The 14,635-nt window shown below is 43.5% G+C and overlaps 1 protein-coding gene across 1 annotated transcript in view; it reads right to left on the bottom strand.

Moving 5' to 3' along the window:
- Positions 1-14,635, bottom strand: part of LOC144752941 (E3 ubiquitin-protein ligase TRIM39-like) — a 142,751-nt gene that overhangs the window by 75,893 nt on the left and 52,223 nt on the right. The window contains exon 2 of the mRNA XM_078640754.1: positions 6,037-6,132. Coding sequence (XP_078496880.1) covers positions 6,037-6,132 — 96 coding nt within the window. The remainder of the gene's footprint in view (positions 1-6,036; positions 6,133-14,635) is intronic.

The raw sequence follows: 14,635 nt of genomic DNA, 5'->3' as shown, positions 1-14,635 counted from the left end.
CGAGGCTCTGCCCTACCACAGCAAACAGCAGTGTCCTGGGGGTAGGCAACCCGGGAAACTGCAGGAGCCGGCCCTGGGGAGATGGTGGTCCCCAGGGCCATCAATGGCTCCAGGAGGGGGGCCGTGCGGCCACCTTCCCAATATACAAAAGCCCCGGGAGGTGGTGGTCCCCGGGGCTAAGGGGTCCATCACAGACCCTCCTATTTTTAATATTACAGCCCCGGGGAGGTGCTGGTCCCTGGGGCGAGTGGAGGGCAAAGAGCCCCCCAAAATATATATATATATATTTTTCTTTTTTAAATGAACCCCCGGGGGTGGCGATCCCGGGGCTGCAGAGGGTCAGAGAGCCCCCCGCACAAACAAATAACTTAAGCCCCGGGGATTATAAAAAATACAAACTATTTCTTTAACGATAGATGCACCGTACGCGTACCGTGCAAATTGCGTAAGTCGTCCCGGAAGCGAACCCTAGCATGAAAAAAATAATTAAAAAAAATATATTTTACATCTATCTTTCAAGTTTATGTGTTTATGTGTTGGTTGGTTAATTGTAAAACCCCCTAATTAAACCAAGGCACTATAAAAATCCTATAGCAAACAGCAAACAATTCCTGTCAATCTACACATTCAAACCACACACATTTACAAATAAATAACAAATCACATTTATTCACACGTTAAAAATGAAACACACTTTTAAAATGCTTGAACTTTCCAAACCTTTCCAGCTCACAAAACTTTAAGCCCTTCCCCCAACCATATTCTGCCCGTTACCATAGAAACACTTCAGGGAACACCTAACTGACAATACAGGTTAAAAGTTCATCATACATTGTGGCAAATCAAAACAGCAAGTGTGCTTGACTTGTCAGTATACCAGCTTATCTTAAGTAATGTTCTTTACTATAACTTTTTCTTAACCAATAAATAGCAGGCTTTTAAAAAACAGAAAATTGCAACCTACGTTTGTAACTAGTAACATTCCAAACAACCAATAACTTCTTTGCTTTTTTTCAAAACTCCACTTATCCACCATTTTAGAAAAAAAAATATCTTCAAACTGCCCTTTCATTTACAGACACCATCTCAGTGCATCCAGACCTCTCTTCAAGATGCTTACAGTGTGGATTGTGGGACACAGCTATATTTTCTGGAGTGAAAGGTATACACAACAGAAAGGAACTCCAAAGACCTAGGTTTATCAAATGTAGACATTAAATTGATTGGACAGAGAGGGTTAAAGTGGCACCAATTGATGCCATTGGTGAAATCCTTTATGCATCTCCAACACCCTGACCTCATAATTGTGCACTGTGGTGGCAATGACCTAGGCACTTTGACTGGGGTAGATCTGGAAATGTTTATGAAGGACACCTTTCATCAACTGATGGCACTATTCCCCCAAACTGCCTTTGTCTATTCTAAGATAAGTCAAAGGCAGAAATGGAACTGGTCCAACCAATATTGTCCACAGATTGAAAAAGCTAGGAAACATGTGAATAAAACTGTTTCTGCCTTTCTCCGAGAGTATAGAATGGGTTCTATTTACAATAACAATCTACGCTTCAATATTTAGGACATCTATAGGAGAGATGGTGTACATTTTACAAATGAGGGAAACAGACTCTTCCTCATAAACTTTAGACTTTGCATCAGTACTTACTTGTAGGTACTAACATCTCACAATACGCACAAGGGGTCTTTTTAGAGCCACACAACACATAAATACATACACTTCATAAATATCTAAAAAAAATCCTATTTTTCTTGCTTACGTATGCTTACGGGACGACTTACGTAATTTTAACAGTACGCGTACGCTGCATCTATCATAAAAAAAATAGCGTCTACAAAAAATGTTTTATAACCCCCGGGGACCCCATCCCCGGGGGTAAAATAAAATATTGGAGACCGTGGGTGGAGCCCCAATGCCCCCATGGTCCCAGCCGGCTCCCCATGTCCTTTGGGAGACGGCATCGTTTTTCATCACAGAGAGCAGCTAACATGCTGCTCTCTCTGACGAAAAACAGTTTGCTGTGGTAGGGAGAGAGACGGGAGGCTCTGCCCTACCACAGCAAACAGTAGTCTCCGGGGGGTAGGTACCCCGGGACACTGCAGGAGCCGGCCCTGGTGAGGTGGTGGTCCCCAGGGCCATCAATGGCTCAAGAAGGGGGGGCGCCGGCCCCCCTCCCAACATAGGAAAGCCCCGGGGGGGTGGTGGTCCCCGAGGCTGGGGGTCCGTCATGGACCCCCCCAATTTGCATATTAGTGCCCCGGGGAGGTGGCGGTCCCCGGGGCGTGTGGGGGGGCTTAAGCCCCCCAAACAGGTTTTATTTTTTAAAAATAGGCCCCGGGGGCTGGCGGTCCCAGGGGCTGTGGGGGGGCGTGAGTCCCCCCGCATACTTAAAAAAAAGCCCCAGGGGGTGGTGATCCCCAGGGCTCAGGGGGCCTTAGAGGCCCCCCATCACAAATATTAAAGCCCCAGGGGTGGCGGTTCCCGGGGCTGCGGGGGGGCTCTATGCCCCCTGCTACCATAATAACTTTGCCCCGGGGGTGGCGGTCCCTGGGGTAGTGTGGGGGGGATTGGGACCCCCCCACACTTTTTTATAAAATATGCCCCCGGGATTTGGTCCCCACGGGGGCTAATATTAAAAAATAAAACACAGGGTTTTTTGGTTTTTTTTCGCACCGTGCGCGAACCCCGCAATTGTGCAACCCCCTGAGCATGCCTAGGGGGTCAGGGTGTGTCTACACTGCCCCCTTTGCGTGTTTTACGCATTAGTTTTCAGCTTTCTTCTGCCTCGCTACTACTGAGGCACAAGATGGCTGCCAACTCTTCCTGGTTTGGAGTGTTTACAGACAGTTGACATCCAATTAGCATGCAGCTCGTGCTCGGGAAGGTGCGCAGACAGTGCGCGCACCGTAACACCTCCAATATATAGTTATGATTTTACTTTTGATTTTCTCAGGAACTACTGAACGGATTTACACCAACAAAAAGGCCCATCTACGAACAGAACTCTACCTTTTTGCCAAATTTGGTGTAATTCCGTTCAGCCGTGTAGCCCCGGCTAAAGGTCCTATGAAAAACTGCATAGGTAAAAAACGTTTTGGGGCCCCCTTTTTTCTTGGCCCCCGCTGCACGAATCCCCCCCCAAACTTTCAGGGAAGGAGCGAAGCGGAGCAGGACATTTTCATGGAGAAATTCGAGAAGATTCGTACACCGGCGCCAAAGTTATTCCCAATAGAATGTTGCGGATTTCCTACGGAAACTAGGTTTTAACTATAACTATCTACTGGCGACCGCCAGTAGATAATATATATATAAATATATATATTCCACAAGTTGTTGCTCGAAGAAATCCTGTACAACAAAGAGCCGACCCAAAGAAATGCTGGTGCAAATTCAAATTTAATTCCGTGAAGCCAGCGCTGCCGCCATGACGCGTTTCGCCTCCAGGGAGGCTTGATCACATGACATGATTTATTTATTTATTACCTACTGGTGGTTGCCAGTAGGTAATTATAGTTAGGACCTAGTTACCATAGGAAAATTGCAACATTCTTTTCCGAATAACTTTGGTGCTGATTGACGAATCTCTGTGAAATTTTCAAAACTCATGGAGCAATCCGGTCTGCTCTTATCTTCAAATTTTCAGGGTGATTCCGCAAACGGGGGCTGAGAAAAAGGGTGTCCCATAACGTGTTTCCTCCATCTTAATTTCCATAGAAAACTTTAGGTACGGCTACAACCCAAACTACTGAACGGAATTACACCAAATTTAGCAAAAAGGTAGCCCATGCTTCAGAATGAGCCCTTTTTGTTAAATGGTGTAAACCCGTTCAGTAGTTGCTGAGTAAATATATCGATATCTAGAGGCATGGAGGATCCACACACCCTCCCGATCACAAGCTTCATGCTAATTGGCTGACAACATTCCAAACAAGGAAGTGTTGGCAGCTATCTTTCCAATATCCCCTTCCTCTTTTTCTGGGTTGTTCTCCTTGTGCTTGCCTTACGCGGTTGCCTCCTTTTGTAGTTTGGGCGTCCGTTTTTTTGGACTGTCTTGGTCTCAATGTTGTGCGTCGCTCTTCGCATAAAAAATTGAGTTTTTCACCTGGTGAGGGTATTGATTTTTTACCCGCCCCTGTTGCGTTGCGTATTTCAGATTCTGACTCACTGTCCCCAGAGCTAATTTCCGATTGTGATGTATTCATAGCTGGTCTTGCGGGTATTTGTGTGATTGCCCCCCGCTCTGAAACTTCGATTTCCTCAAGGTGTCGTAGCGTTTGGCAAAGGTGAATATCTGCCCTAAATCATAATCACATTTGTCTCTTTGAAATTTATACGCCTTTCTGGCTTTAGTTTTTTCCTCCTCCTTCTTTAGACGGATTGTCATCTCACCTCTTAGTTTATCTTTATCTTCCTTATTGTCAAATTTTTCCAGCTCCTCCTATATATATATATATATATATATATATATATATATATATATAATGTTGTATGTTTTTCATGTATTTAATATCATGAAAAAAAATACAACAATATTATATGGAAAACGACCTTTACAACTCGGTCAAAACACTGCAACACATTTACATCGCTGCTTTTACAATGCAAGTCTTTACAATTACTTGCGCTGGATAGCGCTTTAGACTTAGGAATAGTGTGATTCACTATTCCAACACCTTCCCAATTGTTATGTAGGCTGGAGTTGGAATAGTAAATCATACTCTTCCTAAATCCAGGGCCCTCCAGCGCAAGTCGTTGTAAAGACTTGTGTTGTAAAAATAGCAATGTAATGTACCTTGATCTAAATGATCGTGTTGTATCGTCATACATCCATTTTATATGTATATATAAATAATATACAATATACAATATTGTTGTATTTTTTTTATGCCACTAGTGTGAAACACTATTGTATTCAATAGTTTTGTAGTTACTGTTATAAGCATAGGGAAACAATAGTTTTGTAATCGAGTTTTTTTGTCACAATATTTCTGTATCTCGAAATTGCTGTGTTCAATATTGCGCCAGTGATCCAAGGGGAGAGCTGGAGGTGTAAAAATCAGGGAATTCAAGCTCAAAAGAGGCAAACAATATGATACTTGTTAACTTTTAGCCTGAAAGTCATTATGTATTATGATAGGGGCCTCAAAAGATAGAAGTGGTCTGACACTTTAGAGACCGGGACCTAGTGTGACAATGAAAGGGAATCAGTGAAAAATGAATTAGATTCACATGGAAGGAAGATACAAAAATATTTGCCCACTAAATCAAGAATGTTATTTTGCAAACTCAAATCAATTCCTCTTATTTCTGCTGCTTCAGATTCTACTTTGTATATTTCTCTGACCCTCAGATATTGTGGTGACTGAGAAAAAGGTGCTTCCATTTCTGTAACCCTCACCATAGATTCCTGAGTCTCTCTTGTCATCCTTCAACTCTCTGTCCCCCAACTCTGCTTCATATGGCTCACATGGCATCTCTTATGTCTATGACCTCCAGATTTGCTTCTAGTGACACTCCTGGGAGACCCAGTTTTCTGAATTGAATCTCTGCTTCTTGTAACTCTCAGGTCATTCATGTGTCACTGGCTATGAGGTACCTCTTTCTAAACTCCACTGAGTAACTCTTGTGTCTGCTGTCCGTCTCTCCTTAGTGTGACACTTATGGGATTACTTGTTTTTCCCAGTTCTAATTCTTAACCCATCTCTTCATTTTATGACACTGGGGGATGCCTCATAAATTTGGCCTACTCTTCTCTTTGTGTAACTCTCAACTGATCAAGTTGCGTCTTGCAACCATTGTTGCTTCTTATGATTCTTAGAAGTATCCAATGTGTCTAACCTCTAACTATGCTATATTTGATTCTCAGAGAAAGCCAAAGTCTCTCACCTCTGTACTCTGATTTTCTGAAATTATCACAGCACCAGTCACATTAATTCTAACTGTACTTTTTGAAACCTTCATATCTCTCTTCGATATGCCCCGATACCCTCCACATATACAAGATCAGAATTTCTTCTCACCTCCAGTGCAGATGCTGTACTGCTTTCCTCAGCTGTCCACAACTGCAGTTCTTCCATTTCCTCACTCAGTTTCTTCTTGTGGATGCTGAATGTTTTCTAAAATAAACCAACAATAAAGAATACAGATGAGCAGGGGATTGTAGGGCGATGTCCACAATGGATCAGCATTAAAAGGGATTTATACACTTGAGCAAGGAGACTATCTGTCGTTCTATCTATCTATCTATCTATCTATCTATCTATCTATCTATCTATCTATCTATCTATCTATCTATCGAGAAATTGGGTTATTATCAGTTGTGCAGGATGTGAGTTCTGTGCAAGTAATAGGTCCACAAGTATTTCCTTACTGTGAACCAAGTGCCCCATTGCAGCGATTGGGTTTATCAGGGTAGCAAAGCAGAGGAGTCCAAGGCCTACTCAGGGCAAGTGGTGTGGGCTAGTAATCTAATTCACTGGCATGCCATTATAATACTCAATGATTCATTGAAAAAGGAAAAATACATTTATTACCCACACTACTGGATACTACACATTAAATTACAAATATGTACATCAGGTAGGTGGAAATACATCTGGTGACTTTCTGAAATTACATTTGACCCCTTGTAGTTATTGGCACCCATAATCATAACCTTCCCCACCTATACCAGATAGAATACCACAATACAAGAAGGTGTCAATAAAGTAGTTCTACAGTAGTGGAGGTGAAGCTTCGGCATGGACTACGATGGCTGCTCCTTGATCTAGTTCCATTACCATGGGCACCATATTTGGATTGTAACCCTCACTCCTGAAATTTCCTGAAGTGGCCATTTTATGAGGTGATCCGAGGAGGTCCAATGGGTAACTTAATGGCTGCAGGAATGGCTGCAGGAATGGCAGTGGAGGAGTGGCAGAACAACGACAACTGCTTAAGACACTACTGGCTGCCCTGCATCGTGGGACCTTAGGACAGATACAGCCAGAGGATCTTGGAAGCCCAGTCAGAGTAGTTGCCCATAGGATCTGGGCAGCTCTGCATGAAAGCTGCGAGTGAGGCAGTGAGCCTGTGTGAGATGACCTAGTGACATATTGGGCACCTGGCAGCAGAGTCTCCTCCGCTGTGCGTGAGTGTGGGGCCTCTGGGAGTGCAGAGGATACAAGGGAAGCATCCTAATAAAAGCTGGACTTCTGGACTCAGCCCAGGTAGGACCCGCCGCTGAGCCTGGTGAAGGCAGCTGAGAGGGTCGGGGTGTATGGAGTGGGCAACGTTAGTTAGGCCCAGAAGGTTGCAGACGCTGAGGGGACTTGTGGGCTAGCCCCACCCTCTGGGCCATGATCACCGCCTGAGCAAGAGACGTTATTGATTATAGGCTTCCCAGATTAATGACCATGCCGCAACAGGGGAGTGTACAAACTGCCTTGGCATCCCAGGTTTTGTGAAGCAATAATGCAATAAACGCTAAACAGGCTTTTATGACTTTTGCAGATAGGACTAAGAAGAGAATGGTCCCTATAGTAACATTTGGTGGGACAGAGCTGACACATGCAGCACCCTGGCCATGCTGCCCGGTGTAGGTTCCTACTAAAACCTTCCTCATTACTAAGCAGTTACACTGGTAAATTTTATATCTGCTCCTACCTGACAAAACAAGATCACTAGTATGTACCTACATCACAACAAATGTACATCGCCCAGAATATCCATTGGGGCCCCTACACACACCCTATTAGAGAATGCGCCTGCAATCTCAGTGCATGATTCCCTCACCTCTCATTTTCACCTGTGCCTCCCAAAAAACAAAAACAGAGGATAGTTACACAATTTGTAGGTGCAAGCACTCAACTTTGAGGGAACGTAGTAGCTAAACCCAGAGAGGAGAGCACAGCGTGAAAGGAGAATTGTATGACGCTGATGATTGAGGACCTACTCACCAGCTGCAGAATGAGCCTGTGGGGGACTTCACGGCAGAGCTCAACGGTCTTCATTTTAGACTCTGTGAAAAGATGGCCATGCTGGGGTCAGATGTGGACATGGTAGGAACTATGATTAATGAGGCTGAAAGTAACCAAGAGGCTGCTCATGGACACTTGCACAGCTCTTAATACTCAAAAAGAGGCACTCACAAGAAAGGTCGAACACCTCAAAAATCGATCTAGGAGACACAACATATGCATTAGGTGTCTTCGTGAAGAGGTGGAGGGCTCAGACTTCAGCTCTTTTTATGGACGTTTTTTCGTTCTTGTTAAGTACTGATCTCACCTTGATTATACTAGACAGAGTGCATTGTGTGGGCCCACATTGATCGAACGGATCAACTAGAAACCATTGGATGTGTTTGCCAAATTTCACAAATTCAAGAGGAAAGTACAGGTCCTGCAAGCAGACTTCCATGGATGAAATCCAGCGTGGGGACTCTTCCTGCACGCTTTTCCAGGATCTTGCCTGAGCAACGCTTCTTAGATGGCAAAAATTCATAACAGTCACAGACCAATTGCGCAAGAACAACATTAGATACAGGTGGCTCTACCTATTCTGTATCACCCTTGACCAAGGAAATACATTGCACCAGACCTCACACCAGGTGGCACTTGCATAATTGTTGGGGATTACTTTGAGACAACAGGAGCTGAATAGCTAAATTTGAGGTCTCCAGGACAGGGGTGACAGCCGATCAACATCCTAATGTTGGGTCCTGAAACAGCATCAGACCAGTATCCTAGATACAAACTGTGAAACCACCAGTCAGAGCCTTAGAGGCTGTGCTGCTTTCTGCTCATCTATGACATCTCTAACTGAAGGTGGAACTAGTGTTCTCAGCCAGGCCACAGGCCTCAAATGGACCCATCCCAGGCTCATACAATCACCTATCCTTCACCAAGCCTATCTGTCTTGCTGGCCTATGTATAATGAAGGTCTCCTTTCCTACAACAGATTTTGCACAACCTACCTGTAACTATCAGGGGTGTGTGCCATTGTCAGAGCCTGCTTCATGTTCATGCAGTTTTGACTGGTGCTTTAGTTCGAATGTAAACTTACAGCAACATTTATTGTGGGACTTTCCCAACTTTCCCAGTAAAATGACATTTCATTTCAATTTGGTGTTCACCGACGTTTCAGCCCTAAAATGTTTAAAACTCGCTGTTATCCATACATTTCCCAAAATATTCTTGATGAATATGCTCCAAACTCTCCATAAAGTTATTTTAATTTGTCGGCACATGCAAACATCTCACATATCTAGGCCAGCTGCATACAAAACTCTCTCTGTAGTAGAGGCTCTTGCTGTATTGGATGCCTCTCAGCCTCAGATATGCAGTCAGAATAGACCTTCATTAGGTCATAAGTTAATTGGTTGTCAAGATGTCAGACACAGATGTAGGCTGAATGTTCCCGAGGACTTTCAGGGTACTGGAAGACTCATAGATGGATATTTGCATCTACACATAGCTGAATTAATGGGATATGTTCAACTCCACATAGATGAATTAATGCCATACGTGGCTTAGTACTTCAGATGAATACCATTCAGGTTCCAAAAATAAGTTGAACAAGAACTTGAAAGCCTGCAAAAGCAGGACACAGTGGAACATGGGGTGTCTCCAATTATGCCTATCCATAAACAAAATGCAGGGAGCAAAATCTGAACCTGTTTCAACAGGCGCCACCAGAATCTTGAAATTCAATGAGAGATACACATGGCAGCATGCATTCAGGACATTATAAACGAAGAAATCTACTGAATGATGCAAGTCATGTAGCACTACAAGCACTTCCATCTATTTGTTAACAGGAAGCATTTTAACCTCGTCACATCGAGCCTAATTTCCATTTTTAGGACCCAAAAAGGACTATTCCTCAGAGGATTCCATCTACAAGTTTGATAGTTTAACATTGCCCACAGTCTGGGTAAGAACAAGGGACCTTATTTAGGAGAAGTGACGCATCGCTGCGTGAAAGCAGCGATGCGTCACTTGTCAGTGCGCCCTCCTTGCGACATGATTGATGCATCATATTTACAGTATGACGCATCATGTCGCAAGGAGTTAAAGATACGTCAGTATTTCTGACGTATCTGTATGGGGCAAAAGTGACGCATTGCTGGAGTGTCACACAAAAGTGACGCAACTCCAGCAATGTGTCCTTTCACATGGGGCAAGCACCATGTGAAAGGACCTGCGTCAGTCTTACGCCTGCTGTGAGGCAGGCGTAAGATATTGATGCATTTGCGTCCTAGAAGTGGCGCAGTGAAATCTCTTAGATTTCACTGCATCACTTCTACGACCCTTTCTTGCGTCAATACGCCCCCCCCTTGCATACATTATACCTGGCGCAGTTATAATGTGGCGCAGGGGTTTACAAAGTGACGCATCTACCTAGATGAGTCACTTTGTAAAAATGGCGCAACAAAGCGCATTTTTGTACGCCACTGGTGCATAAAAGTGAAGCACAGCCTCATAAATGAGGCCCAAGAACTCTACTGTTTTTGTGTTCGGATTTCCGTTTGACTTGTGTGATACTACACCATTTGCTGCAGAAGAATACAGTGATATGTCGTTCAGCAGGCATATCCATATTCAATCAAAAAGAAGATAACCAAACAAGCACACAGAGATGATGCATCATTACAAGCAGTCTCAAGCATTATAGAAACATAGAGACCTAGAACAGATCCACAAACTTTACAATCAAAGTTAAATCATCAGAGCTCAAGGTTTTTAGATATGTCCATAAAAAACAAGAAACTCACTAAACTAATTCTGAGGTGCACCCATATAGTTACCCCCAATATCTACAGAGGCATGAGGTCATCCTGGCGCATGAAGGACCACCAGGCATATTTTCCACCAAACGTCTCACACAACAAAGGTCTGGCTCCAATCACTTGACTTAAAAAAAGACAGAGTGAAAATGCTATGTTTGCCAGACCCTTGGGAAGGATCAATCTCCAGAACTGCTATAAAAGTTTTTCACTGCCTTCCTCTTTGTGGAAGGAGGTGGCAAATGATTTCTTTAGACCCATAGCCAATGGGCAACATCTCTTGGTGGTGATGGATAAGTGCTCTTTGCTATGGATGTTTCCGCCATGGCAGCTGATGTAATTATTCCAGCGCTAACCAAAGTATTTGACATGTTTAGCACCCCTTTACTAGCAAAGTCTAACTATTTAGGTTTAGAGTACAGAAAAATCACACCATTCTGACTGCAAACCAGTGGCACTTTTGAGAGGGTTATTGTAGTTTCAAGAAGGCATACAAAGTGGCAAAAGCTTCTAATTCATCGCCACCCAAGCTTTATATGTCAGACATTGGCGGACTACAGAGACACATCTCATAACACCACACGCGTATCAACAGCCAAATTTATGTTTGGGAGGAAGCTAAGAACCAAAGGCCTGCAACATCTCAGCAGACCTCTTCTTCAGCTCTACCGCAAGGTGAGAACTCAGGATGACATATGTAAAAAAGATGAGCTCATACACAATGAACTATGTTATCATGATTAACATTTTGAGAGTGATGAAGGCACTGCTGAGTTTTTCAGGCAGCGGTGAAGCTGATTGCAGTTCTGTTGCTTGTGGTATGGCGTGTGATTCAGACTGTGATGTTGAAATGTCATCCAAGGTATCATCAACTCCATCCTTTTTACTATTTTCATCCTCTATCTAACTTCTCTGTCGGTGTCCACAGCTTCTGCCCCTTTGATCTATTCATCTTCACCCTGTTGAAATGCTAGGCCTCCAGAATGATGTTTTACTGCCTGACTGGTTCTTATACTTTAGCCACTCATATTTGGTCTCTGCATGATAATCAAGATTCAAACAAAATAAAACTGTTAAGCGTCATTCATGTTGTTTGCTATAGAAGAGGAAGTGATAGAATTTCAGCTTTCAGAAAATATGAAAACAAATGGATAGATATCCTTTAGTGTACGGGCCAAGGACCGAATACAGATCTAGAACTGCACACATACTTGAAGGATGAAGCAGTAGCAGCGACCCTTAGTTTCCCCCGTGATGTTAATACTTATGATTCCCACCTTTGAGGCACTCCTAAGTACTGATGATAAACACATTGACCCATTCAATGGTTTTCAATACAATGTGACCAAAAAAGAATGTATTATGTAGGGATCCTTTGTAGGATTACATAAAATGTACTTCAGAGACATTTTCTTAAGTTTGCGATGTTTTTATGATGGTTTCTGTATATATATTGCAATGAGTTATACTTCATTAGATATACTTTTTGTTCCAGGGTATTTTTTTCAATGTCATTCATTGATTAGTGGAGACTATATCGGAGCTATGATAGAATAACACCTATTGGAAATTGCTCTTTCTGCAGGGTCACCATAATCTTTTTGCCTTCCGCCTCCTATTTTTCTGACCTGGTTTTGTTGGATTTAGGACTCAGAGCTCTTTTTCACTGCTATCCAGTGCTGCAGTGCTTGCAACATGTATAGTATAGTGATAATGGTGTATCCACAATTGGAAAACCTAGTTTACTTACAAGCCACTAGTAAGATACAGTACATGTGCCCAGGGCCTGTAAATGAAATGCTACTAATATACTGCAGTACTGATTGTGCCATCCACTTAAGTAGTCCTTTAAAGATGTCTCAGGTCTGTCACTGCACAGCTTGTGTGTGCAATTTATTTTTATTTCAACCTTACAAGTTAACCTCCTTTCCAGGCCCAAACTCTCCTTTTTACTTCATTTAGTTGATCCCTAAGTTAGGCCCTGAACAGCCCATTGGCAGGGTGTATTTAAAAAGTTGGACAAGTACTTGTAAGTTTCACATGTCCTGGTAGTGAAATGCTCTTAAATGTCATTTTTACTACTGCAAGACCTATCACTCCCTTAGGATAAGATGGGGACAGACTTATTCCATCTTATGAGTTAAGTTCCATTTAGGAAAAGATAGCAAACCAAATTTAGTGTCTCTGAAATCACAAATTAAAAATACAACTTATGGTGAAGTTAGCTTTTAGATTGTGGTTTTGAAATTGTCACTTTGAGAAAGTTGGTATTTTCTTACTTAAACCATTTGGTGCTTTTCTGTTTTTCTCTGGAATACACGTCTGGGGGTGATTACAGTTGGTGTCTACACACAAGGAACAGTAGTTGTGACTTCCGAGTCATCTGCATGTTGTTAGATCCTCCTGAGCAGGAGAGAAGGAAGGAAGGAAAAAGGAACTGACACTCTGCACCTGAAAGGGCTGAGCCCAGTCCCCACACAAAGGACTGCATATCCTCTGGGAGTGAGTCTAAAGTCAGGGCAGGAAAGGCATGGTATTGTGCACTTCAAAGCATCTGTTTGAAGTTACCCTACTTCAAAGGCCAAATGGCTTATAAGTATTATTTCTCTGACCCCACCATTACAGAACACTGCTGGAACTAAGGACATTCTACCAGAAAGAAGTGCTGCTGTGCTGTAGGAGGGAATGCCACTCTGCTAATCTGCTTTGATGTGTTGGTCTGCTGCTTCTTGACTAGAAATGAGAAGGTCTGAACCTGCTATCCACATTCTGAACCTATGTTTCTCCAAGGGCTTGTTGGATTGCCTCCTGTTGCTGAAGTCTCAGGGATCTCAAAGACCAGCACCTGGACTCTATTTGCTGTAAGTCTAGCTTTGCCAAAAGGTGCCAATTCACTCCAGGGTCCCTGGAAGTGAGTTTAAAATGCTGCATTTGGCAAGAACCTGCGCATCAACATTGAACCAACGCATTGCCTGCTGTGAGATCGGGATCGACGCGTCAACACCACTGCAAGGTCTGGAACAGGTGCACCGCACTCGGCACCGCTGCAGCGCCTCACAAATCATTGCATCAGGAACTAATGCATCGCCATCACAGCATCAAGAAGATCGATGCATTGCCTCCAGCATGAATTAACCCTTCACATCGCCTTCAGAACTACCGCACTTCAGCATTGGAGTTTCGTCCACAGAACCAACACATCACTATTACTGCGTGGAGAAATCAGTTGCAACCTGAACTATGTGGAAAGCATTGACGTAACTATCTCACCAAACATTTCATACTGCGACAAAGATTAAGGTACTTTTGCTCAGCGGGCCCTGCGTGGGTCCTGTATCCGGACTGTGCCTCATCGTGAAAGGCCTGAACTCTTGACTTTGCCATGGTGGGGCATGTAGGAAGGTAGATCCCTGACTATGGTTGCCCCCAACTTTTTGCCTGGTGTTTTGCTGGTTTTCTGACTTAGTTGACCTGAGGCCCTGCTATTCAGGACCTCAGGCCCACTGCTCTCTCTGTTAAAATGGATTCCATGTACCCTAGGTACATATCCAATTGGATACTGAGTCACCTTATCAGTCCCTGTACAGTGTACCTTAGGTACCCAGGGCATAGGTGTACCCAGGGCCTACCAGGGGCTGCAGCATGTATTATGCCACCCCTGGCTGGCCATCCAAATCTGACACAACTGGCTGCTTGACAGCTGGGGAAAGGTGGTGTAGTCACCCTTTGCTTTAGATATAGTATACCTATATCTAAACCTAAATGGGCACACAGATCTCCTATCAGTCACTCCTATGGCAGGCCTTGACAATCCTGAAGGCAGAGTGCTTGGAATCGTGTGAGATAGTGCTCTG

This window comes from Lissotriton helveticus, chromosome 5_1, assembly GCF_964261635.1.
Source record: "Lissotriton helveticus chromosome 5_1, aLisHel1.1, whole genome shotgun sequence".
NCBI lineage: Eukaryota > Metazoa > Chordata > Amphibia > Caudata > Salamandridae > Lissotriton > Lissotriton helveticus.
Note: the sequence above shows the minus strand (reverse complement) of the source record. Positions and strands in the feature narration are given on the sequence as shown.